This window comes from Pelophylax lessonae, assembly GCF_965119305.1.
Source record: "Pelophylax lessonae genome assembly, chromosome: 2".
NCBI classification, from domain to species: domain Eukaryota; kingdom Metazoa; phylum Chordata; class Amphibia; order Anura; family Ranidae; genus Pelophylax; species Pelophylax lessonae.
In genome coordinates, this window is record NC_138769.1 from 326,320,826 (window position 1) to 326,348,650 (window position 27,825).

The 27,825-nt window shown below is 45.6% G+C and overlaps 1 protein-coding gene across 1 annotated transcript in view; it reads right to left on the reverse strand.

Moving 5' to 3' along the window:
- SERINC2 (serine incorporator 2) overlaps positions 1-27,825 on the reverse strand; it is a 70,876-nt gene that overhangs the window by 17,976 nt on the left and 25,075 nt on the right. The window contains exons 2-3 of the mRNA XM_082247804.1: positions 1,324-1,485; positions 723-901 (exon numbers count right to left, since the gene is read on the reverse strand). Coding sequence (XP_082103930.1) covers positions 723-901; positions 1,324-1,485 — 341 coding nt within the window. The remainder of the gene's footprint in view (positions 1-722; positions 902-1,323; positions 1,486-27,825) is intronic.

Sequence of the window (27,825 nt, forward strand, 5' to 3'; positions counted from 1 at the left end):
ATTCTTTTTGCACTGAGCACTGTGCACTTTATAATATATGCTTATTTATTCACCTAATGTCTTTTTGTTTTCATTTTGTTCATTCATTTTTTAACCAACACTTTTTTTTTTTTACTTTTGTTACATATTTTGTTTAAGAACCGCAAAAAATAAATAAATAAAAACAAATTGCGAGACAAAAAACAAAACAAAACAAAAAAAAAATTACACACAACACACTGTTATTACTTTGATATTTTTAGTATTAGCAAATGCACAGGTCCATAACAAAAATGTAAAAATTGCTCTGGTTCATAGGAGCTGTACACATTTCTAACAGCTTAGAAACATGCATTTACCTTAAAGTAAAGGACAAAGAAGTTGTGATTTTAGTGTTGATAACTTTGTAGATTAAAATTTCCCCACAATGCTAATAGATACAGAGGTGAATGTTGGCTTGTTTAAATCCCTATTACTTTTGTTCAGAGTTTGTTTATAATTTAGCATGCAAAATCTGGGCACTAGTTCACTTTAAGTCTAAAAAAATGCATTTAACGATTTTCTTTATTTTTTTTATATAAATGCTTACATTAACCAGCATTTTTATAGCTGCATAGGGTTCAGATTTTAATCTCTGTGGATCTTTGAGATTTAGAGAAATACAAATCAGCAATACAGATGCAAAAACAGAAATTAGGACAGAAAACTTAATTTTACCAGTGCTTTAAGGAGCGCTCACTCACCCGTTCTGTATATATGATCTTGGGTCCCGGCTACTCCGCACACATATCATTATTATGACAAATAAAAAGAAAAAGGCAGCCATAGCAAAACACATGCGGTAGACAGCTTGGTGACCAACTATGATATCACAATTTACACTGCCTGTAATGGTAGTTGATGTGGAGCAGAACCAAGGCAACTGAGGGTAAAAGGAAAAACAATGACAAAGAAAATGAGAGGTATAACATACAGGGTCCCCAACTAAATCTCCTACCTCCCCAAACACCTTGTTCCTCTGTGTTCAATCTATATCTCTCAATCACAGCCTAGTCATTTGCATTAGTCTTCTCTACAGTATGTGGGCTAGGAGTACAAGGCAAAACGGTTTTCCCAGGGTATTCTGGATCATTGCCAAAAACAGCAAATTGCATATTGTGGTATTCAAGTACAAGCTACATCTTGGCAAATTTAGCAAAAGTCAACCTTGTATAGATCTAAAAATTGTTTATCAAGGGTATTTTTAGGCTAGGTTTAGTTAAATTTCCAAATACAACTGTACATAAAAAGAAAAAAAAAAAAAAACCACAAATAAAAACCTCTCTAAAATAAAAAGCCACATACCTTCTTGAGTCCGTTTTCTACCCCCGGTATGATCATAATGCAAGCTACTAAAGTTCCAAGAAGCAGAAAGATGGAGAATGTCAGTCGTGTTATAGTGGAGTTCTTGGTAGATGGACAACATCCACAAAGGAGGCATGGTGCTGTGCCACACAGACAGGAAGCCTGCCAAATCGTAGGAAGGAAGAAATTAGAGTAAGAAAATCAGCACCTAAAAAATCTAAGAGCATTACCAGATATGAAATTTAAAATATACTGGAGACCTGTTGACAACACTGGGGAAAAAAATATCTAAATCCTTTAGCCACAATATCAATTTTTGTTTACATTCTAGATGCATGTATTTCTATTGCAATCATTTGAAAACCCTTTGACTATGCACAAAATGATATTCAATTATTAAATGAATGTTACGTATAAAAAAAAAAAAAAAAAAATGTTGCATCCGTGATGATGGAGGTGTTTTATATGAAAGGGGGTGTAAACCTATGCATATATTTAGTTTGTGTTTTTTTTTTTATTGCAATTTAGTCCTTGACAGAATAAATTGCTCTCTGAATGGCTGACACCGCTGTAATAGACTCTACTGTGTTCTGGGTATGAGAAGTCTCGGCTCAAACCCAGAACACAGTGCCGTATGTAACCTCAGCTGCATACTGTAAAGTTTATACAGCACATCCCGCAGCCTCACATGTTAATAGGGAACTTGTTTGTTTGAGCCAAAATGAACTATGTAAAGTATATCAAAAGATGGGGTTCAGCTTCAAATTTTCTAATGCTTGATAACAAGTACTTTTTCTATTTATCAGAAACCCTCTATGGCCCACAGATATTTTAGCTATAAAATGTATATGCAATGGAGCAGATATTTCTCCTGCCATTTGAGTGCCGCTTTATCCTATTTGAAAGAGTGACACTGGACCACACCAAATTGTTTCAGGAAAGTAGATTTCTCCTCCCATCGATCCATTGGTCCCTCTAAATTTCAGATGGAGATCGGCAAAGGAAATCTACTCTTTACAGGATTTTTTTAACAACATTTATCTTCATGCTAGACTTAAAGCAGTTTTAATGGCTTGAGGTGTTTTTTTTTTTACCTTAAAGTGATTGTAAAGTTTTTTTTTTTTTTTTTTTAAACAACAGACATGTAACCACACCCCGGACGACGTCACGTATGACGAAACCGGTCGACGGTACCAGACGCACAGCTACCACGCCCCCTAGACGCCTGGCTTCCTTACTACAGGCGGGACGCCGCGGTTTTTAAAGATTTTACTGATGCGATCATTTTATCTACTAAATGTAAGTGCAATATGGAATAAATGTATTTTTGTTTTCCTTAAACTAGATTACGCTATGGGTTCTTTTGTTTCTTCACGATATACATGGTGGTTTGTTTGCCCGGAGCTTTGATACAAAAGGTTTGGTGGAGAAACATCCCTTTGCCCTGGTTTCCATAGGAAGGAATATATTGATATTTACATCTTAGCGTGTGTGGCCTGTCCATTAATTTGGAGGCCGTGGCTTCTGGTAAGCAGCCTATTTATATATCTGTCACGGATGTATTCCTGCTACATCACCTCCGTGGGGCTCAAGCCGCCTCTCTATCATTGTCCATCCTGGGACCTGTGCATTTTTGTTGGATTCTAATATGGACTTATGTTCACTTTAATGCACGTTTGATGATTATATGGTTTACACTATATCACGTTAATGGTATACTATTTATAATATATATATTTGTGCATTACTGTCAGATTTACTTTATTGCATGATTCACGGTCTAATTTTATGCATTAGAATGTTCACATCATAATATATTAGCGCTGCACTATTTGTATTTTATGTTATACTTACCTGCCCTGGCGGCCCTCCTGGCTCCTCCTCTTCATTGGTGCCCCCACGGAGAGCCGCTTTCCATGGGGGCACCTGTGTAGGCACGCTCACAAGTCCCAAAGTCCCGCTGCTGTGTCCATTGACACAGACAGCAGGACTCGGCTCCGCTCCCAGCCAGCGGCTGTAGCCGCTGGGCTTGTGCTCGTTGCTGAAAAGTTCAGATTCAGGTAAGAATAACTTGCATTATTGATATCTATATTGAGCCAGGCAATGCACTGACACCTTTGCCGCCATTGTGCGATGTGCTGGGTGTTCAGTGTGACCCTGCGCCTTTAAGACCTCTAGTCACCTGTCCTCCATCTATCCCATTAAATGCATGTGCTCTCATTGTAGAGACTCTTTAAATTGTAGAGTTAGGGACTGCAGATCACAGGGTCATTAGGGCCTGTAGCTTACGCATGTATTTGCAAATGTGTGCAACCAAACCCCTGTTTTTAACGCATACTGTTAGAAAGGTCAATTTGGTTGGTCGCTGGCTGGTTGGTAAGTTGTGACTGGAAATCTCCGTTTTTTTGATCTGCGTCCGCCCTTCCAGTGCTCCTTACCACTAAGACCAGTTATAGGGGGAGGCGGTGACCACTTTTTGCATTATTGATATCTATATTGAGCCAGGCAACGCACTGACACCTTTGCCGCCATTGCGCGATGTGCTGGGTGTTCAGTGTGACCCTGCGCATTTAAGGAGGGGTGGGGTCCCTCTAGTCACCTGTCCTCCATCTATCCCATTAAATGCATGTGCTCTCATTTAGTCATCTGTCCTCCATATATCCCATTAAATGCATGTGCTCTCATTGTAGAGACTCTTTAAATTGTAGAGTTAGGGACTGCAGATCACAGGGTGCCTTGTCGGGGCCTGCAGCTTACGCATGTATTTGCAAATGTGTGCAACCAAACCCCTGTTTTTAACGCATACTGTTAGACAGGTCAATTCGGTTGGTCGCTGGCTGGTTGGTAAGTTGTGACTGAAAATCTCTTCGTTTTTTTGATCTGTGTCCGTCCTTCAGTGCTCCTTACCACGAAGACCAGTTATAGGTGGAGGCGGTGACCACTTTTTGCATTATTGATATCTATATTGAGCCAGGCAACGCACTGACACCTTTGCCGCCATTGTGCGATGTGCTGGGTGTTCAGTGTGACCCTGCGCCTTTAAGGAGGGGTAGGCTCCCTCCAGTCACCTGTCCTCCAGTGTTAATTTCGTCGACTAAAACATTTTCGGCGACTAAATTAACACTGTCTTAGTCGACTAAAACAATTTAGATTACTAAAATACGACTAAAACTAAAATTACATTTTAGTCAAAAGACTATGACTAAAACTAAATCGAAAATTGACATATAAATTAACACTTCTCTGCTGGTCATTTCTAAAATCGGCAACACAATGCCATCGAGAGCCAGTAATAATAACACATTCAAGTTCGAAAATGTATTGCACTACCGCATAAGTAAGGGGCATCTACTAAGCTGCTAAAAGAGAAAAAAATAAAAAGGCTTTTCTTATATTATTTTTTCCTAATATATAATGCTGGTAATATATTCCGGTAATATGTGCAATGACATTAAAGCCAGTTTACAGTTTTTTGGGTTTTTTGGATTTTAAAGTTGTACTTCTGTTTGTCAAAAAGTAATATTTTAGTTTGTTTATAAAACTAGGTTTTATTTACAAAGAAATCATATATCATTTTTTTTTTTATAAAAAAAGTATTCGTTTCATGGTATGGTAATTGTTTTGAGCGCCTTGCAGTTTGAGCTTATCCGCACGGTCCTTTGAACATTGTTCAGAGCTCCCTCGCCATGAGAAGTCGCCTAAGTTCTTGTAAAGATGTCTATTTTCTACATTAAAGACTTCCGCTGCACTCTGCACACAACAGTGGAGGGGACGATCAGATTCCTAAGGGTAACTGCGGGATGATTCAGGTCTGCCATCCTCCCATCAAGAGTAGTATACCTTTTTTGCACTACTTTCTGCATGATGTATTGACCCAAGTATAACAACTCCAGGTGATGTACAGCAACTTAGATTCGGTTTAATGCTGTTTAATTCAGTTTAGTTCTTAATTCTTTTTGTTTTTAATTGTACGACAGTTTTATTGCAATCTCATACACCAAAATACATAGTTTTCCTCGAGGCTTCCTTGATGCTACTAGCTGTTCTTCTTGTCAGCCTCTTTATAATACAGCCCTACCAAAAGGTTTCCTTGTTTTCTTCCGGACCCCCATATAGTAAGCTATACCTAACAACCTCATTAGGCTGAACCATGCAACACTCCAGCCACTACCCATTTCACTATTCAACCCTCGTGGCGGCGGCCCCCGTTCATTTGGTTACCGCAGGTATCCCCTGGCCAGGACAACTCCAACCCCCACTCAGAGAATTTTCTCCCTTCCTAGGTCCATAGGATAGACAGGTAGGCAGGTCCTCCTGTTCCCAGACCTTAATCCCTTCTCTTCATTCCCTTAAGACACATAGTATCAGGTTCAATCCCCTTCCCCACCTGTCCCATTAACACCCAACCCTCACCTATATCTCTCCTTAAACCCCTACCTGACTCCATCTCCAATTCAAGCAAACTGACGATGACATCTCCTGCGATTCAACCCATGACCCCCCCCCAGAGTGCTCTCCTTATACTCCATAAACGCTAAAGGCCTGAATACACCAGAAAAGCGCTCTGAATTCTTTCTTTCCATCCGTTCATCTAAAGCGGATATTTATCCAGGAAACGCACTTCAGAGCAGACAATGTCCCCAAACTCTATAACAAAAATACTATCCAACTGCTTACCATGCACCAAATATCGAATCAAAATCGAAAGGTGTCTCTATTCTTATTTCTAAACATTGCCCCTTTGTACTACTTGATTCTATCACTGATACCCAAGGCAGATTCATACTTCTTAAAGGTACTTTATTTGACCTTCCTATAACTTTGACTAACATCTACACCCCTAATACCGACCAAGTAACATTCTTTAAAGAAGTCCTGGGATGCCTGACAAACTTTCAATCCGAACTTGATTGTGGGCGGAGACTTCAATGTGGCCCTCAACCCTCTCCTTGACACCTCTTCGGGTTCCTCCGCTCTCTCATACAAAGCTCTAAAAGCAATTAAAACAGAACTACACAAAACTGACCCTTCACGATACATGGCGCACCATGAACCCGAATACTAAAGATTTCACATTCTTCTCCAATCCGCACAACAGTTATACAAGGATTGACTACTTCTTCATCTCACAAAACTTTGTCCATTCTCTTATTAAAACTGACATTGATCCAATTATTATCTCGGATCATCATCCCATTTTTCTTTCCCTGACTCTCCCCTCCCAACGTTCAAACTCCAATATCTGGCGTCTAGACAACTCGCTACTCTCTAACCCGGAACACATAAGAGCTATTAAAACCAACTTAATACATTACTTTAGTGAAAACTCGAATTCCGATCTCCCTCCCGCCACCATTTGGGCTACCCATAAATGTGTTATCAGAGGTGAACTAATATCACTAGCATCTAAAAAGGAAAAAAATCCAACAGGCACACATCTCAAAACTCACACAAAAAATCCGCTCCCTTGAAGGTGTTCACAAACAATCCCTAGCTACCCAATCTCTATACGACCTAACACAAGCTCAACCCGAATTACTAGAAATCATGGGTAAACTAGTTAAACATAAATTTTCCTTGCAACAAAGACTATATTATGAGTTTGGTAATAAATCAGGCAAATTACTTGCCAAAGCTATCCAGGCCAAGAAAGCATCGAGAATTATTCACTCGATCGTGGATTCCGCCGGTAACCGAGTGTCGTCTAACGAGGGTATCGCCAAACAATTTGTTAAATATTATTCAGAACTATACAACCTACACCCAGATAACCAAAAAACAGAAACTCTCAGGTCAGACAAAATCAAAGCCTTCCAACAAATATGCCCCAGGCCCCCTTTCAACTGAAGCTGCCCTATCTTTAGAGGAGGCAACCACAGCACTTAAACAAATCAAGCCCGGTAAAAGTCCGGGACCAGACGGCCTGACTGCAACATATTATCTTTTCAATCCATCTCAAATTTGAAGGTTAATTACACCAAATCTAATGCATTAAACATTTCCCTTCCCGCAAACATCCTCAATCTTTGACAATCAAATTTCCCATTCATTTGGGAACCCCACTCAATTACTTACCTGGGTATTCAAATCCCCTCATCCCTCCCTGACCTATACCCGCTAAACCACGCACGATTAATTTGCTCCATCAAACATGACCTATCCGAGTGGAAAAACTGCCCTTTCTCATGGTTTTGAAAAATTGCCCTCATTAAGATGAACATCTTACCACGACTACTATACCTTCTACAAACTATACCCATCAAACTCCCCCCCTCCTTTTTCCTAACATACAAACGAATTTGTTCGGAATTAATTTGGTCCGCCAAACGTCCGAGGCTAAATTGGCTAAGACTTACCTCTCCCAAACTACAGGGAGGTGGAGGCCTTCCAGACCTGCTCAAATACTACTGGTCTTGCCATCTCACCAGAGTAGTAGATTGGCATGTTCATGCGCCCTCTAAGGACTGGGTTACCTTAGAAAATTCAATGTAAAAAATCCCCACGCGACAACTTCCCTGGATTGACCCAATCCTGACTCATAAGCCACATGCAAAACACCCACTGATCGCTGCTACCCTTCAAGTTTTTAGACCGACATGTAAAAAATTTGACCTAGCCTTTGCCCCGGGTCCATTAACCCCTCTTTCAAATAATTCTAGTTTTCCCTGTGGACTCCACAACAGTTCTACTACTGTTTCAGATAGTCCCGAAAAAGCTTAACACTTCTTTCATAACAGCCCCTTCTCCTCTTTTAAGACTCTGACAACTCGATATCCCAAACATTGCATACCCTTTTTCAACTATTTACAAATTAGACAATTCCTACTGTCCCCCTAAAGGCCCTCAGACTGGTCGAAACCTCACTCCCCCTTTTGAAACTTTGTGCCTCCAAACTGAATCCCAACTATACACACACTCTTGTCCCCACAGTTTGACGTCAACTCAGACAAAACCTGTAAACGATGGGAGGAAGACCTCTCTCTACACCTCTCACACACAGACTGGAAACATATCTTTTCACATATACATAAAGGTTCCCTTAATGTATCAGCCCTGGAAAATGGTATGAAAATATATACAAAGTGGTACATGGACACCAGACAAATTACACAAGATTAACGCAAGTAATTCCCATCTCTGCTGGAGATGTGGTAGAGAGAAAGGCACATTATTACATATCTGGTTTGGACTGTCACCTTATTCAACCCTTTTGGAGAAAAGTCCATGACCTTGTCTCTAAAATCCCCACATACACGCCTGAATATTCTCCTGCACAATACCTTCTACATCACACCCCCCTTCCACAATCAGCTTACAGGAAATCACTCACACTACATCTCATCAATGCAGGCAAGATGTGCGTCCCCTGTCATTGGATGTCGACAACCCCGCCCTCTACAAAAGACTGGCTTTCTCGCATCCCCATGTAGCCGAGATGGAAGAATTAATCCACCAAGCCAGAGAAACCCCCGATAAATTTTATAATATTTGGGCCCCATGGCTTGAATTCACAAATTCTGATGAATACAAGAACTACATAACCTCTTCCGTCGATATAACAGCATCAAACTAAAAACTACACTCTTTTTCTGTCTGCTCTGTAATCCCTTGTCCTTGTCCTGATAAGTCTATCATCACAACATAATAATGTAATACTCATCCCTGAACTGCTCCCCACCATTCCCCCTCTCCATTCCTTACATACATCCCTTTCCCCCTTCCTTCCACTACTACCTGATACACCCAACTACTGATTTACCTTAAGCTGCAGTGCTTTCTGACTCTCGACCACTCCGCTCTCCCTATTATCTACTTCTCTCCAACGACAAAGAGAGGGTCCCCCCCCTTTCTATCCACTCCTAATTGTATAAAGAAGACCTATCCCCACCGTGGGGGGTCCTCCCGTGGCCCGGACACGGCATGATCCCCTAGGGGGTGTCTGGAGCCTGGGACAAATCCCCCTGAGTTTTACATATCCAATGTAACTCCCCCTATGATCACGCTAGGTCTCTCCCACAAGTGTTAACCCCCTAAATATTTTAACTCTTGACTGTACTGTATTGTTTTCTATATGCTATTTTTTTATGGCCATGTTACTTGTTTAACAGTATCCTACATTATATGGTTATTGTATACCAGTTGTTATTCACCTGTTTGTGTTTACCAAGAAATTTAATAAAAGGTTTTGAAAGAAATTATATATCACAATGGCTAAATCTGTGTCTGGTTTCAATAGTTTTTATTGAGTTTTGACAAGTATAACAAGGATAAATAATAAACAGCCAAGCAAGCAAATCAAAGCAGTACATATGGGTCAAGGAGTAGAGGGCATGACAGAAAGACAATTCAACTACAAGTATCATTATAGCGTAGCATACGTACTGTATACAGGTGAGTGAACACATCCATAACAAGTCTGACATTGCCCCCCGGGCACCCCAAGGGGAACAAACTGTGCCCCGGGAGGATGCCAGAAGACAGACCAATACAGGTTCACAGACCATTAATGCGAACAATCTTATAACCATTAAGGGGGCGTGGCTTGGACCTGATCCGATATGGCCGCTTGACTCTGAGCTCCTGCACTGAGGGGTCTGATATTACCTCATCCTGAGCCCTTTCCTTGCGCCTACCTCAGCCAGAAACATGGGAAGCAAAGCCAGAAGTTCTTCTGCCACCCGAGCGGGAACCCAGGGAGAAATGGAGTCACAACTCAATATCCCGGACATCTTCCGGACACAGCGGCCCGTCTCCCTCATCCTCTCAAGCCGCCCGCTCACGTTCCCGCTCGCCGAACAGGCAAGCCGCAGAGCTGGGAGCCTCTTTGCCCACACCCTCGCACGATCCTCCGAGAGCTCCAGTGGCCCCACCAACCCTTTCCATGGCGGATTTGCAGTTTGTTGCCGCTGACATCAAGGCGGCTATGGCGGCGGCAATAGCGGACCTCCGCAGCGACTTTCAAGCTATGTCAGCGAGGGTGGAGGAGGTCGAGATGGTCACCGCCCGCCATGACACTTCCCTAGGGCATGTCCACCAGGTGACAGAATCGCATGCCGTCCTCCTACGAGATCTTAACCGACATGTTGAGGACCTTGACAATCGGGGCCGCCGGAGGAACCTACGGGTGAGGGGAGTTCCTGAGAGCATTGAACACCAAAACTTACCTCACGCCGTCACCTCCATCTGTAATGATCTACTCGGCAGGCCCCCTGAAGCACCCGTGGTGTTTGAACGCATTCACCAGGCCCTGAGACCCCGTGGCAGGGAGAATGATCCTCCAAGGGACGTGGTGTGCTGCCTGGCCAACTTTCAGCTTAAGGAGGATGTCTTGAGGAATGCCAGGATGCGGCAGCACCTCACGTTCCAGGGTGCTGACATCAAGCTGTTCCAAGATCTCTCTGCCATAACACTGCAGAGACGCCGAGAGCTTCGCCCTCTGCTGGAGGAACTCAGATCCAGGGCAATCGTTTACCGATGGAAGTTCCCCTTCGGTCTGTCAGCCTTATCACAGGGTCGTACGGCCCTGTTGAGAGTACCAGAGGACCTCGACCACTTCCGTGCCACCCTGGGCATCCCTCCTGTCAACGTCCCCGACTGGTACAGTGAGTTCCGCATTTCCCCGATGCACCGAGCGACCTCTATGGATGGTATCCAGATGGCCGACAACTTCGTCCTGGGCCGACGTCGCTCCCACCCGCCTTCTTCACCTCCAGGCATTGGAAGGGATGCGCCCCGTAACGGGAGCCCGACGGCCTCACCCGTCCACCGGAGAGCGCGTCACGCTCCTTAGACTTCCTCACTCACCGCCTCTACCTGGTAGCACGGAGCTGTTCTCCCGGATCTCGTTTCTCTGCTGGAGCTGACCCTGTCCACTGATGTCTCGACGTGATGCCTTCCTTACCTTCACGAGGTGCTCGCTGTCCCGGACCCCCCCTGACCCACCGATCTGCCTACTACTCCTCCGCTGTTGCCTTCTGTGAACGGTCCCGCGGGCACTACTGACCTTGGATTCCACCTCCGGTAACTGTGAGTCTCCTCTTCCTTACCCATGCTCTCTCCGAGCCGTGAGAACTTCCTGCCCGCCCCCCCGGGAGAGTCGGCAACTGCGCTTCTCCCCCTCACACTGACCTCCGGTCTCCCCGGGACCCCTACCGCTGTGTGCCTTGGATTCCCCTCTCCCCTCGCCCTGGATCCCCCCCCCCTTCCTCTTGCCTCCCCTGTTCTTCACGAGCTACCCCTCCCTGGCGCCCGGGACTGTCCACCAATGGACCCCTCGGGCTATAGCTCTAACCCCCGTGCCTTTGGGGTGCTGCCCCAGGTCTCCCCCCCCCTCTGCAACAGCACGAACACTCTGGGAACCCTCCTTCATACGGACATGGACCACCTTTGCTTTTCATGGTATTGCTCAAACATGTGCTGGGGGAAGTGTAAGGTTCGTAGCTCATAGCGGATGTGCACACTGCTGTTCCCCTCCTGCTTATGAACATGAACTACGTCTGCTTTTTGTGGTTTTGCTTTCATCTATGCTGGGAAGAATGCTAGGTTCGTAGACTATGTTTGCAATGCACTCTGTTGATCCCTCTCACTTTCCTCCCTCCCGCTCCCCCATCCCTCCCCCCCTCCCCTCCTTCTTCCCATCCCTTTCCCCCCCTCCCCTCCTGTTTCCCCCCCCTCCCCTCCTTCTTCCCATCCCTTTCCCCCCCTCCCCTCCTTCTCCCCCCCCTCCCCTCCTTCTTCCCCTCCCCTCCCCCTCTTCCCCTCCCCCTCCTCCCCTTCCCTGTCCCCTCCCTCATCCTCTTCCCCTCGCCTAATCCTCCTCCCCCCTCCTACCCTTTCCCTTCTCCTCCTAGATTAAACACGGATGTTGTCTTTGACAAAGGGCACGATGCCCGATCTCGATGGGTGGTGGCCTGCTCTATGTACGGGGGCAGAACCCCTGGGCTGATACTATGGTTCCGTCTCCCTTCCGTTGATCAGGCCATCACCCGTATTGCTATGTTGCCTGCGGGACATTCCTGCTTTACCTTGCCTCCTCCCCGGGCTGTCATTTGCACCCCTGGGGGAGGTTGGGTATACCACGGATGCCTATACCCCTGGTGCCGTTGCACATTCATTGCAGTCGGGGACGCCCGGTCCCGCTGTCGGCCCGCGCACCGGGATAGATACATATCTGCATTCTTTCAGCTGGCTTACATCCTTTTGGGGATGCGGAGGTGCTGGCTGGCAGCGGGCTGGTGGGGTCACTGACGGTGTAAGCGGTTAACATTGCTCCGCTAGATCGCTGTATTCCGGGACACGGGCTGAATGAGATGGGCTGCATGCCAGCCGTTGTGAATTTTTATGGCATTACTGCACTGTTGCTTCCCTGTTACAGTTCAATTGTTCCAGCAAGTTTTCTTTTTATCCACTTGTTCCTCTGTGCTACCTCGACTTTCAACGCCCTCTGACTGCTACCTGCCTTTACCGCGTGAACAGACGCCTCTTAGGTGGACATTATCCCACTCTTCTCTTCCTCTCTGGTACCCCTCTTGTCTACCCTTCCTTCCTCTCACCTGACCACGAGACGGATCACCTACACTCTGACCGCCCCTTAGATTGCCCACCACCGCACGACTTCCTCACTACAGACTTGCCCGTCATCCTTCAGACCATCCCTGACTCCCACCCGACCCCCATCACCTAGCCATTACCACCCTCGTTTCAACACCTATGGTAATCCCCGTTCCCCCCTACGGCTCACTCACTGGCTCTGCTTCCCTGACACCACATCAACGTTCTGCTCCAGATCGTACTTGCTCCCTACTCCCTGAGTTTGCTCCCTCTTGTTCCTTCATTCACCGGGCTCATTCAACTACTACTAATGACCCCTGCAGGTCCCCGGAGCTCTGGCCACTGTGTTGGTTGTCTCCTTCCACGCCCGCCAACGGTCAACATTTCTTAGCGGTCGTCCGACACCCTCCGACTTCCACACTCCCCCACCCCCTTTGAGTTCCCCAGCTGGTCTGTCGGTTCTCACGGTATTCTAGCTCCCCTCCCGGCTCCTATCCCTTCCATTCCCTCCCCTCCGCTAACTCTTGACCCACCCCCCCCTTTTTTTTTTCTCCCCCCCCATTAGGGTGCGCTAAGATGACCGCACCAGCACCCCAGCCTATTGATCTCCGCCTTAAGGTTGTCTCCTTAAACGCCCGGGGCTTGAACACACCTCAAAAACGCTCGAAATTGCACATGCACAGACTTAGAGCGGATGTAGTATTCTTGCAAGAGACGCACTTCCGCTCGGACGCCCTTCCTAGGTGCACAAACAAACATTTCACTCAAGCTTTCCACGCTACATCGGAGACTTCCAAGTCTAAAGGAGTCTCTATACTCATTGCAAAATCGACTTCTATCTCCATTTCTCCATTTCAGACTCCCTGGCGGATGCCCAGGGACGTTATTTATTGCTTCGAGGTACCCTTAAGCATATCCAGATCACCCTTGCAAACGTTTTTCAGATCAGTATTGGGTGAACTGGCGCCCTTCCAACAGGGCACCTTGATCTTTGGGGGCGACTTCAATGTTCCCCTGGAACCACTGCTTGACACCTCCTCAGGCTCATCGTGCTTGCCTTACAAGGCCCTAAAACAGATTAAGCTGTGTCTTCGAGACCTCCAGCTTCACGACTCCTGGCGGACGCTCCATGCTAGTGACAGAGACTACACTTACTTCTCCCCACTCTACGCCAAATACTCAAGGATCGACTACCTGTTCCTCTCGCAATCTGCTCTCACTTCTCTTACTGAGGCCTCTATAGAATCATCGATACTCTCGGATCATCACCCCATTTCTCTTACCCTGTCCTTTCCGCTGTCTCTAACAAGAGATCGGGTTTGGAGCCTTAACTCATCCCTGTTGAAGGACAAAGTTAGATCGGCCGCCATCCGCGAATCCTTAAAGGAATACTTCTCTATCAACGCGACTCCTGATACGTCGACCCTCATTCAATGGGAGGCCCACAAATGCGTAATCCGGGGTAAATTTATAGCGCTTTCAGCGGCTCTGAGAAAAGAAAGTGAGGCTCTTGTCTCTGACCTGATTTCGCGCATTCGTACCTTGGAACTTGCCCACAAACAATCCCTTACACAAGACACTTTAACGGCCCTTACCTCCGCTCGCGAACAACTCACGGAGGAATTAGACCGAAAGACCAGGCGTAGCTTCCTCCTATCCCAAAAACTTTTTTATGAACAGGCCAACAAAAGCGGTCGACTCCTTGCCACGGCTCTTCGCCAAAAGAAGGTGAAGACCACGGTTCATTCCCTCCGCTCGCCCTCTGGCTCCCTGGTGGCTAACAACCGAGACATTGCGGCAGAATTTGAGGCCTTCTACAGCAACCTATACAATCTAGACCCAACACGCTCCCACCCCCCCTCCAACCCTTCCAGATCTCAGGCCATTATGGACTTTCTTGCGTCCAACATGCCCCAACAAGCTTCTCCTGATTTCCGTACTGCGCTGGATCTCCCCATCTCCAAACAGGAATGGGACTTGGCTCTTAAACAAATGCAACCCAATAAGAGCCCTGGCCCTGATGGCCTTTCTGTTGCGTATTACAAATCCTTCCCTGACATCCTAGCCGCCCCGTTCTTATCCGCCTTTAACTCTGTCTCGGCAGAAAACCCCCTGTCTCCGCGGATGCTTGAGGCCCACATTGTAGTGATCCCGAAGGAGGGGAAGGATCCAACCTCCCCTGCCAGCTACAGGCCGATTTCCCTCATCAATGTGGACGTCAAGCTGTTCGCGAAGATTCTGGCTAACAGACTACTCCCGCTACTACCAAAGGGGATTCACAAAGACCAAGTGGGTTTTGTCCCGGGCCGCGAGGCACCATGTCCTCTCCACCACTAACCAGAAGGGGTTCCTGCTCTCCCTGGACGCTGAGAAGGCATTCGACAGGGTCTTGTGGGACTTTATGGCGGCGACGCTCTCTGCCTGGGGACTGGGTTCCCGGTTCCTTGGATATGTTATGGCCATGTACGCCAAACCGCAGGCGCGGGTCTGTGTAAACGACACCCTGTCGAGTGCCTTCCATATCTCCAATGGTATCAGACAAGGATGCCCTTTGTCCCCCTTGATTTTTATCATGACGCTGGAGCCCCTCCTCCACAGGATTAGACAAACTGACACGATCCACGGGGTTATCTTCGCTGACGAAACGTACAAGATTGCCGCTTACGCGGACGACCTATTGTTGTTTCTCTCCGATCCCATCACGACCCTGCCTGCTCTCCTCAAAGTGTTCGACGAGTACGCTTCCCTTTCCAACTTTCGGATTAATTTCTCCAAGTCCTTCGCGTTGAATGTCACCCTACCCCATTCAGAGCGCTGTCAGGCGAATTTCCGCTTCGCGTGGAAATCGGACTCGATCACTTATCTGGGCATCGAAATTCCATCTAATCTCCAACACTTATTTGATCGTAACTTCCCCCAGCTCATTGCACGGATATCGAAAGATCTCCGATCCTGGTCCAAGCTCCAGCTGTCCTGGTTCGGCAGGGCAGCTGTCCTAAAGATGAATGTCCTACCCCGCCTCCTCTATGTCCTCCAAACGATCCCCATATTGCTCCCCCCATCCTTCTTCAAAAACTACCGTCGTATCAGCACTACCTTCTTGTGGGGGGACAAACAGCCCTGCATCTCTTATAAAATTCTTACGAGGCCGAAATCTAAAGGAGGTATTGGCCTTCCTGACTTGTATAACTATTACGCCGCCTGTCACCTAACTAGAACCTAGTTTAGGATTCCCCAACAAGGAATCCCAGGTCTTTTTAAGGAGAGAATCCATCTTTTTATCAATAGGATCAGAAAGAGCCCATATCCTCGAAGGCTAGGTCTGTCTGCCTTGAGACCCTGAGAGAAGACCGCGTCCAGCTTTTTTAGATTTTAATTTAAATCCTTAAACGACTGAAAAGTGCTGGAAAGTTCCTTGACAGATGCAGTTAGATCAGTACACTGTTCACTGTTAACTAGGCTCTCTACACACCCTTTACAAAGCGCCATGGTCCAGGATTCCCCTATAGTAGCTTTGCATGGTGGGCATCTACTCTTGGAGCTATGTGGCAATTTGGATTTGTCTCAGGCCTTACTCATATACACATACAAGCACAGCATCCCTCATCAGGAGTGCACTTGGGAGCTACTACCACAACCCCCCCCCTTAACCCCCCCCCCCCTGGTCCGGAGGGGGGGTTGGGGGACTACACCGTGGAGCTAGTGGGGAAAGGGAACACCATCCCAGGGTTCGCTTACCTTAGGATGGCTGGTGCTGGCTTCACTAAATGCAGACCGCAAGGTCTGTGCCTCAGACATATCCAGGAGTGGTCACAGCCTGTGCCTAGCTGTCCCCCAGCTTTTGGCTCGCACCAGCTGTCGTCCGGCCCACTCTCCATTACCACGGCCAGAACTGGTAGCCGCGGCATCGGGGGAAGTGTCCGCCTCCACTGGAAGTGACGTCACCCGTCATCCGCAACTCTCCTCCCCAAGCGTGAAAAGCAGACCCCCTCAGCCTCGGACCCCCCCTAAGAAGAAGCTGGGGTTACGTTTTTAGGCAGCCAAAAGGTAAACAAGGTCCCTACCCAGATTTTCAGCAGTCATTGGAGAGGCCTTAGCCTCTCCCATCCAGAAAACACAGCCCCAGCCCCCTGGTCGTTCAGCCCCTGGTTGCTGGCGATGTCTCCCCACCGGAGGAAACACCAGAACTGAAGGTCGCCGGCTAACAGGGGGCTTAAATCTGTATGGATAGGGCGGTGTTTCCTGAGAAGGAAGGAGCTAAGGTCTTTCAAAATTTGGCTATCCTGAAAGACAAGAGGGGAAAAACACACACACCCATGCTAAAGAACTGCTCTCCCTTTCACCTACCAATTTGTGTTTGTGTGTGTTTACACACTACTTTAGATGAGTGAGCAGTATAAAGCTATTTGATTTCGAACAGAGTGTGCGTGGCCAATCCAGCTTCACAGAAGTCGATAATTTGAATGACTTCTGTCAAAGGAACATGTTGGAAAAGTTTCCTCAAACAGCAGCTGCAGCCAACAGAACAGTGTGGGTCACCTTGCTTGTGTGGATAGGGGAATCTTTTTTGTAAAGATGCAGTGCTGCATTTACCTTTACTTATTTTGTGTCTGCATATCTACACCTATTGCACGCTGCAAAAACAATGACCAACCTAGCGCTGATACACAATCTCTTCATACTTTTTCATAAAGTCCACTACTGAATTAAAAAAAAAAAAGCTAACTATGTAGGGCCAGCTTAATTTCAGTTACATCACTGGCTATCTTATGACTGAAGAAACAAGACATCAGACACAGCAGATGTAGTGGAGAAGATGATAGTGGTGGTCACTGGGATCCTAAATCTGTAATCACTGAAGTAGGGTAGAGGTAAGTTAGCGACAATCTCCAAGTACGCTTGTGGATTATAGCAGTTGCCTCATCAGTCATCAGCCTCAGTACTACTTAGATCTAGCAACAGGCAAGTATGTTCAAGTGTATCACAATAATGATAATGCCCCGATAACGCCGTCACCAGGTTTTCTCTCCAGAAGCTAATCCAAGAAGAAGCTGACCCTGGATAATGCCTTACCTACTGCTCTACAGTATGGAAGAAAGTGCACTTAATATAGGTCTTGCCAAAACAGGTTTCTTAATTTTAAAGTTAGGTAGGCCTAAAGCCTTTGTTGGGTTTGTACTGCTAACCAGGGCTCTGTTAGAGAGATTTCCCCTCACTTCCTGTGTTTTACCAGTCAGTAAATGAAGGGAACTCTCCAACTGCAACACAAAAAAACAAAAAAAAAAAATTTGAGTAGGAAAAGGGTAGATGCTTTGTCAGATTTCTATTTCGGTCGGTGTCCCTGTTCAAAAATGTTCCTATACTTCTTGTCTCTCTCTAGGCTCTCTACACACCCTTTACAAAGCGCCATGGTAAATGTTGTCAGCCCAACAAGTGAGAGAAAATTTCTGTTACAGAGCCCTGGACCACATTAACCACTTCTGGATCGGAAGGTTTTACCCCCTTAATGACCAGGCCATTTTTTATGCGATACAGCACTGCGTTATTTTAACTGACAATTGCATAGTCGTGCGACGCTGTAGCCAAATAAAATTGTTGTCATTTTTATCCCACAAATAGAGCTTTCTTTTGGTGGTATTTGATCACCTCTGTGATTTTTATTTCTTGCGCTATAAACAAAAAAAGAGCAAGGCTCCTTTCACACGGTCCGCTGTCCGGTGAGGACCGTTCTCCTCTGAGCAGGCGGATGACAACTCCCTCTCTGCACTCTGTGCGGAGAGGGAGATGTCAGAGACCGGCTACTATTTATGGGGAAATCGGATGAGAGCGGACCGCCTGTCCGCTCTCATCCGATCCGATCCCCTGGATGGATGGAAAATATGGTTTCCATCCGTCCGGGTTTCAGGGACCGGATCGGATGCGGATGGCAGCGGGTGTCAGCGGAGAGGTCTCCACTGATATCTGCTGCCCCATAGGGATGCATGGAGGATCCGATCAGATCCACCAAAAAAAACTGACAGGTGGATCTGATCGGATCGTTCGTGTGAAAGGGGCCCAACCATTCTGCAAAAAGAAAAAAAATAAGTGTATATTGATTGGTTTGCACAAATGTTATCGTGTCTACAAACTAGGGGAAAGATTGATGTAATTTTTTTTTTTTTTTTTACTAGTAATCGCAGCGATCTGCGATTTTTAGTGGGACTGCGACATTGCGGGTGACAGATCGGACCCCTAACTGACATTTTGGGGGGGCCAGTGACATTACTACAGTAATCAGTGCTAAAAATATGCACTGTTACTAATGACACTGGCAGGGAAGGGGTTAACACCAGTGGCTAGCAAAGGATTAAATGTGTCCCTAGGGGGTGCTTTCTAACTGTGTGTGGGGGGGGCTTACTGCATGAACACAGAGACCTGTGTTCCTAAATAAGAAGAACAGGGGATCCCTGTGTTCATAACTGATAGAACAGCGGTCTGCCGTGTTTACAACGGCAGACCGACCTTCTGTCTCCACAGAGAGCGAGTGCGGGTGCCCGGTGGCAATCGCAGCTGCCGGAACCGCTAATTGGCTCCCCCTGTGGCCAATGGGCATGCGCGCGTCCTCACTAGCAGTCCTGCAAAATTACATACAGGTACGTCGTTTCGCAGGACAGAACTGACCTGCAGCAGTAAAACTACGGCGGCTGGTCGGCAAGCGGTTAAAAAACAAGCAAAATTCTTATCCATCCACACTATGCAAAAGCAACATTGTAATCTAAAAAAAAAAAAAATTCTCAGGAGTTGCCTTTAAAGAGGTTGTAAACCTCAGAATTAAAAAAAAATAAATAAAAAAAAAAAAAAACGAACACCTGAAAGACAAACACATAATGAGCTAGTATGCATCGCATACTAGCTCATTATGAAATACTTACCTTAGAACGAAGCCCCGAAGTGCCGACCGCTCACCTCTCTCATGGTGACATGTTCTGTCGCCCTTCTTCAGGGTTTGCGGCATCCGGCCATCTGATTGGCTGGAGCCGCGATGACGTCACTCCCACGCATGCGCGCTGGAGCCGACGGTCACGGCACGGGGCTTCTAAGGAACGGCGCGAGCGGCCGTTCCTTCAGAGCGCATGCGCCAATGATGTCACTGGCTGCATGCAAAGTAAATATCTCCTAAACGGTGCATGTTTGGGAGATATTTACAGTACCTATAGGTAAGCCTTATCATAGGCACAAGTTGCAGAGGAGGGTTTACTTCCTCTTTAAGTTTCTTCCCAGAAGTGCTTGTCATAAATATGAATCACTCACCACTGTACTATTAATTATCACTGTATCAGGGTGGAGCAAGCAATGCTGGAAAGTATATTGCCTACTCATACTTTTTGGTCTAACAATACTACTTATCAAGAAAAGTTGCAAAACCTGGTGCTTCGCCTTTTAAAGCAGTAGTAAACTGCGGCTAGTAAAAAAAAAAAAAAATCCCCTGCAAAGGCAATGGCATAATTTGCATTGCATACTAGCACGTTATGAAATATTTACCTTAGAATAAAGCCCTTCAGAGGCACGCTGTCACTGCTGAGGAATTCACCTTTATCCAGTCTTCCTTCTGGGTTCCAGTTGCATGAGTGGCCAGAGCCACGATGACACCACTCCCACACATGCACGCAGGAGCCATTGGCTGCAACACACATAACTTTGAAGGTCCATCACGGTATGCCAGACCTTCGGAGCACATGCGCTGGGTACGTCACCAGCTGCATCCAGTGTGAATATCTCCTAAACAACACAAGTTGAGGACATATTCAATGTAACCACAGGTAAGCCTTATTATAGGCTTACCTGTAGGTACGATCCCAAAAAACAACTTTACTACCACTTTCAGAATAGGACTACTGCTGTTTATGGTTATCCTCAAAATGCCGCCTGCAATCAGTGGCCAATTCGGAAGAATACTAAGGCAAGCTGACATTCATAGCCTAGCCATTTACAGGTATGTGCATTTATTAGGCAGTCAAAGGAACCAGCAGAGGGGAAAAAAACTCCACAAAGGTTAAGACTACTATTTACACAGGTGAATGAATATGGGCATAAAACAGATTACTACAGCAAGAATCAGCGGATTCTTCTGGCTGGAATGAAAGGTGTAGGCAGACATTGTTGAGGAAGCCTGTACAAAGCAATGACAGGCTGTTGGGAGATGCAGTTGTTTACATGCATCACATGTTCCAATGTGCATACTATGTAATGTAGTGCTAACAAACTTTGCGAGATGCATAATTGAATGGACTGAATAAAAATTTGAATTATGTTTTAAATATCACTGTGTTATCCTCTATACCAGAAAGGTACTTTCTTTTTTCAGCTAAAGTTATGAAAGAGGCTGGTTTCTACCTTTGCACAGTGTTCTGTGTATTTCAGACACTTTCAGAAATGAGGACTATTGTTTTTTCTAATCTGTGAATTGTGAAACTCACAATATATATTTAGATTTTTTTTTTTTCGTTCAGCCTGCATAGTGCAGATGGATAAATCTCCTGTTGCGGCTATTGTAATCCGAGAGCCAGCAGCTATAAGAATACCCGAACATTGGCTGCATACCACTGGATACATCTGTTGAGCAGTTCACAATTTTCCGCCTGGCTCCCTCAATATCTTCAGTCCAAGGATGTTAAGGTGGGAAGGTGATCGCAGGACAACCCAGCCAGTGCAACAGGGAGTCACAGATTCTAGCCACCCAAAAGGGGAAGCTCCTCTTGTTCGCACCCCCTCTTCTGCCACACTTGCCACTTTTTGGGGGCGGAGCGGATACCTGTCAAAACCAGGTACCCGCTCCCACTTCCGGGTACGATTGCCGTTGCCACTGGCTCCCGCTGCGGTCAAAGTCAGCCAGCCAGCCAGCCAATGAGGAGAGAACGGGGGCGGCTCCGTGTCTGAATGGACACAGGGAGCTGTGGCTTGGCTCGGATGCCCTCATACCAAGCTGCTTGCTGTGGGGGCACTCAGTAGGAGGGAGGGGCCAGGAGCACTGAAGTAGGAACCGAGAAGAGGAGGATTGGGGCTGTTCTGTGCAAATCCACTGCAACAGAGCAGGTAAGTATGACACGTTTGTTATTTTTAAAGGGGGAAAAAAAACACAAGACTTTACAAATCACTTTAACCGCTTGCCGACCGCTCGCTGCATATATACTGTGACAGGCTGGCTCGGCGCGAGTCTACGTATAGGTACGTCGGTTCATGGGAGCAGTGCTGGGGGGGCACTCCCGCTCCTACTGGGCGATTGCTACTGGGCACCCACGATCGCTCCCTGCTGAGAGAGGATGATGGACAGCTGTTGTAAACACAGCTGACCCTTGTTCTCTCTGAAATTATCACAGAGCGCCTGTGATCCTTCTATATAGGATCACAGGTCTCTGTGGTCGTTTCCCAAGTCCCTCCCCTATATAGTTAGAAAACACTCCCCTAAGCTCACACTTAACCCTTTAAACACCACTGTGTTAACCCCTTCCCTCCCAGTGTCATTATTACAGTAACTATGCATATCTTTAGCACTGTAATGTCACTGGTCCCCCCCCCCCCCCCAAAGTGTCAAAAATGTCAGTTAGAGGTCTGGTCTGTCCACTGCAATGTCGCAGTCCCGATAAAAATCACAAATCGCCGCCATTACTAGTAAAAAAATAAATAAAAATGACAAATCTTTCCCCTAATTTGTAGCCGCGATATTGCAATTTTTTTTACAAAAAATATGTAGCAGAATACAAATTGGCCTAAGAGGAAGAAAATTTTAGATTTTAAATGTTTTTCTTTGCGGAATGTTATATAGCAGAATGTGAAATTATATATATATATTTTTTTTTTCTCAGAATTGTCACTTTTTTTTTTTTGTTTATAGCGCAATTAATAACAAAAAAAAAAAAAAATCATTGCACAGATGATCAAATACCACCAAAATAAATCTCTATTTGTGGGGAAAAAGTACATCAATTTTATTTAGGTACAGCGTCGCACAACGGCGCAATTGTCCGTTAAAGTAACGCAGTGCAGAATGGCAAAAAATGGCCCGGTCATTAAAAGGGCAAATCCTTCCGGTCCAGAAGTGATTAAAAGTGTATGTAAAAGTATATATATATATATATATATATATATATATATATATATATATATATATATATATATATATATATATATATATATATATATACATACATACATACATACATACATACACACACACACACAGTATCTCATGTACCCCCAACATTTTTGTAAATATTTTATTATATTTTTTCATGTGACTTCACTGAAGAAATGACACTTTGCTACAATGTAAAGTAGTGAGTGTACAGCTTGTGTTCAGCAAACTGTTTGCTGGCTTTCTTGTGCATCATCTTTAGAAGAGGCTTCCTTCTGGGACAACAGCCATGCATACCAATTTGATGCAGTTGGACGTATGGTGTAAGCACTGATAGGCTGACCCCCCCCCCCCACCCCTTCAACCTCTACAGCAATGCTGGCAGCACTTATAGGTCTATTTCCCAAAGACAACCTCTGGATATGACGCTGAGCACGTGCACTCAACTTCTTTGGTCGACCATGGCGAGGCCTGTTCTGAGTGGAACATGTCCTGTTAAACAGCTGTATGGTCTTGGCCACGGTGCTGCAGCTCAGTTTCAGGGTCTTTGCAATCCTCTTATAGCCTAGGCAATCTTTATGTAGAGCAACAATTCTTTTTTTTCAGATCCTCAGAGAATTCTTTGCCATGAGGTGCCATGTTGAACTTACAGTGACCAGTATGAGAAAGTGAGAGCGATAACACAGAATTTAACACACCTGCTCCCCATTCACATATGAGACCTTGTAACACTAACGAGTCACATGACACTGGGGAGAGAAAATGGCTAATTGGGCCCATTTTAGACATGTTCACTTAGGGGTGTACTCACTTTTGTTGCCAGCGGTTTAGACAATAATGGCTGTGTGTTGAGTTATTTTGAGGGGACAGCAAATTTACACTGTTATACAAGATGTACACTCACTACTTTACATTGTAACAAAGTGTCATTTCTTCAGTGCTGTCACATGAAAAGATATAATAACATATTTACAAAAATGTGAGGGGTGTACTCACGTTTGCGAGATACTTTGCGCGTGTGTGTGTGTATATATGTGTGTGTGTGTGTGTGTGTGTGTGTGTGTAGGGAAGTAGAGAGGGGTTAAAACCCTATCAGGTTCATATCTTTTTTGCGGTCTGCGATTTCTTTTACCTTCTATCCTGGAGATTCAACAGGAAATAAGTGGAAATCTCCCCAAAATGAGCATATTTTAATTTTTGACAGTTATGGTCACCAGAAAGAACATTAGATGCCTTTGGAAGATTTCCCTTCACCATTTGGTCTAAAAAAAAAAAAAAAAAAAAAAAACTCTAAGGGCACATTAACACTATAGTGGTCTGTATACATGTGTTGTGTTAGGAAAGCCAATTCCCCTTGAAAGGGCTGCCTATTGCACCAAAACTGAGTGCATATCATTTCTGGTAGTGCGCTGCAATGCACATTTGTTGGCAAGATATTTTGGGATGCCATTGTGCATGAATGATACAATGGATAAGATCTTCAAGATCTAACATTCCTATTCCTATCGTTAATCTATCCAGGGGTCTCTAAACTTTCCAAACAAAGGGCCAGTATACCGTCCTTCAGACTTTAGGGGGGCCAGACTGGCCATTGGGAGAACAAAAAGTCCTGGTATCAGTGGTAGTAAACAATGCCCAATCTTGGGTGTCAGTGAGATAAATTGTACCCCATCATTGGTTGACATTGTGAGAAATTGTACCCCATCATTGGGAGGAATTGTACCCCATCATTGGTATTATTGGGAGGAATTGTACCCCATCATTGGTGACATTGTGAGAAATTGTACCCCATAATTGGGCGGAATTAAACCCCATCACTGGCATCATTGGGAGGAAATGTGCCCATCATTGGTATCATTGGGAGGAATTGTGTCCCATCATTGGTGTCATTGGGTGGAATTGTGCCGTATTGTTGGTGTCATTGGGTCCCATTGTTGGTGTCATTGGAAAGGAATTGTGCCCCATCATTGGTTTCACTGGGCCCCATTGTTAATGTCATTGTGCCCCATCGTTTGGGTCATTGGGAGGTATTGGGCCCCTTTGTTGGTGTCAGTGGGGAAAAATTGTGCTCCATTGCTAGCGTGGATAAATGAAATAGTGCCCCAAGGGTCGGATAAAAGAAAACAAAGGGCTATATCAGGCCCCTGGGCCACAGTTTGAAGACCCCTGGTCTATCTGCTTTGTGAATATTTACCAGATCTCTGTTTGTGTACTGTAAGGCTAATTTGTGGTTACTATATGGACTCGAATAATGCCTTTATTATGAGGTGGCACCTGTTGTTCTTGCATATCTTGTGTGAACTCCAATATGGCGTACCATGCCCACTGGTTTTGTATCATATGAAAATTGAACAATACCACAATGTAAGCAGAACATGTAAGGTGTGTTGCCTCACTTTTCTGAAATACAATAGTGTAAATATACCCTGAAAGTTAAAATTTCAGCAGGACAAATCAATTAGTGGATCTCTACAGTATAGAATTAGGAAAAACTTGGCAGAGGGGCCATATATTCCCCACTCTAGCCAAAAATAAAAAGGGAGAAAGACTAAACAAACTAGTTTTCCTTTACATACACTTAATATTTGTGTCCATACCGCTAGCCTGTAGATGTCACTATTTACAGTTTTATAGCCAGTACTTCCTATACTGTATTTTGTACAAGTTCGTTCCAGTTACTGCTATGATATGCTCAGAAAACTGCACGGGTTATTTAGATGCCCGAATGACAAATGCTGCATTTACTTGCTTTTAAAAGCTATATTTACTAAGGAAGATTGCAAATATACACCTCCCTTCCCAACCCATTACTTACATTACCAACTATTACCATAGTTAGTATGTACTTAACAAGGTTTCTATGCTCACTGATCACAAGTGATAAATTCTCACCACAACATATAGACTGATTGTGATATCCCCCAACTTCCCCAAAGTAAAGTAGGCCAAACTTTGAACTTGTCATACACCCACAATGAAATGTTTTCCCTTTATAGTACTTTATGTTCACAAATATCTGTAAGAAACTGCATTTTATTGGTTATGCTTACTGCTGATAGCATGTCAAATCTATTGCTAGTTGTATCCCCATTGGCAATCAATACTATGGATTGACAATAGTGCTCTTATATAATTTTATACTAGCACATGTGTAAATTTTATTGTGTTACTATTCTGAGTAAATAAGGTTTTGACACATGAATATTTAAATACATGACTACACAAAGATCTAGCCTGTGGGCAGCACAGTTGCTAAGTGGTTAGCACTTCCGCCTAGCAGCACTAGGATCATCGGTTCGAATCCCAACCATGGCACTACTGGAGTTTGCATGTTCTTCCTGTACCTGTGTGGGTTTCCGCTGGGTACTCCGGTTTCCTCCCACACTCCAAAGACATGCTGGTATGTTAATTGGCTCCTGTCTAAATTGGCCCCAGTGTATGAATGGGAGTTAAGGACCTTGGACTGTAAGCTCCTTGAGGGCAGGGACTGATGTGAATGTGCAATATATATGTAAATTGTTGGCGCTATACAGGGCCGGCCTGGGAATAAAATTCAGCCCTGAAAATAATTTCATACCAGCCCCATAGCATTATTATACCGACCCAACAGCATAACACCATTATTTTTTCTTGTTCATAAAAGGGAAAATCATGCATTTTAAAGCAGGGGCTCTGGACACAGTGCAGGAGATGCAGGGGCTCTGGACACGGTGCAGGAGATGCAGGGGCTCTGGACACTGTGCAGGAGATGCAGGGGCTCTGGACACTGTGCAGGAGATGCAGGGGCTCTGGACACTGTGCAGGAGATGCAGGGGCTCTGGACACTGTGCAGGAGATGCAGGGGCTCTGGACACTGTGCAGGAGATGCAGGGGCTCTGGACACTGTGCAGGAGATGCAGGGGCTCTGGACACTGTGCAGGAGATGCAGGGGCTCTGGACACTGTGCAGGAGATGCAGGGGCTCTGGACACGGTGCCGTGGCCATTTTTTTTTACAGTTTTTTTGCAGCCTCAGAGCAGGGAGACTTGCCGGCCTACCGGGAAATTTCCCGGTATCCCTGTAGGCCAGTCCGGCCCTGGCGCTATATAAATACCTGTAATAAATCTGATAAAAGTGAGCACATAATTATGCATTACAAAAGAGCTGAGAACAATTACATTTAGGCTTCTTTCACACGGTCCGCCTCCGCAGGCGGATCCGTGTTGCTCAGCGGGGATCGATCCGCGATCCCCGCTGAGCCGGGCGGATGACAGCTCCGTCTCCGCTTGCAGTGCGGAGAGGGAGGTGTCTCAGCACCCGCTGCTCTCTATGGGGGATCGGAGGAGATCGGACCGCTTGTCCGCTCTCATCAGATCCTCTCCGCTCCGATTACTGAATGGATGGAAAAATAGGGTTTCCATCCGTCCAGATTTCAGCACAGGATCGGATGCGGATGGCAGCAGGTGTCAGCGGAGGTGACCTCCGCTGACACCCGCTGCCCAATAGAGCTGCATGGAGGATCCGATCAGATCCGCCTAAAAAACTGACAGGCGGATCTGATCGGACCGCCTGTGTGAAAGAGCCCTTAGGGCCTATCATGCTTGTCAGTTTCTAAAACCGTTGAATTTTGCTTTTGAAGTAGTTCACTACTATGTGGACCAATGCAAGTATGTATGTACCATACCTGGCCAATCCCTATAAAAGCTGGTAATCACTGTAGTAGTTGCTAATTTCTGGAGTTCAGTTTTAATATATACATCAACTGTGTGCGGAAATATGTATTTTCTTAGGCTTTATCCTTCTGTTTTCACATAGTGATCTGGCCAGCAACACAATTCCTGTATCAAGAGTACCACTGCTCTC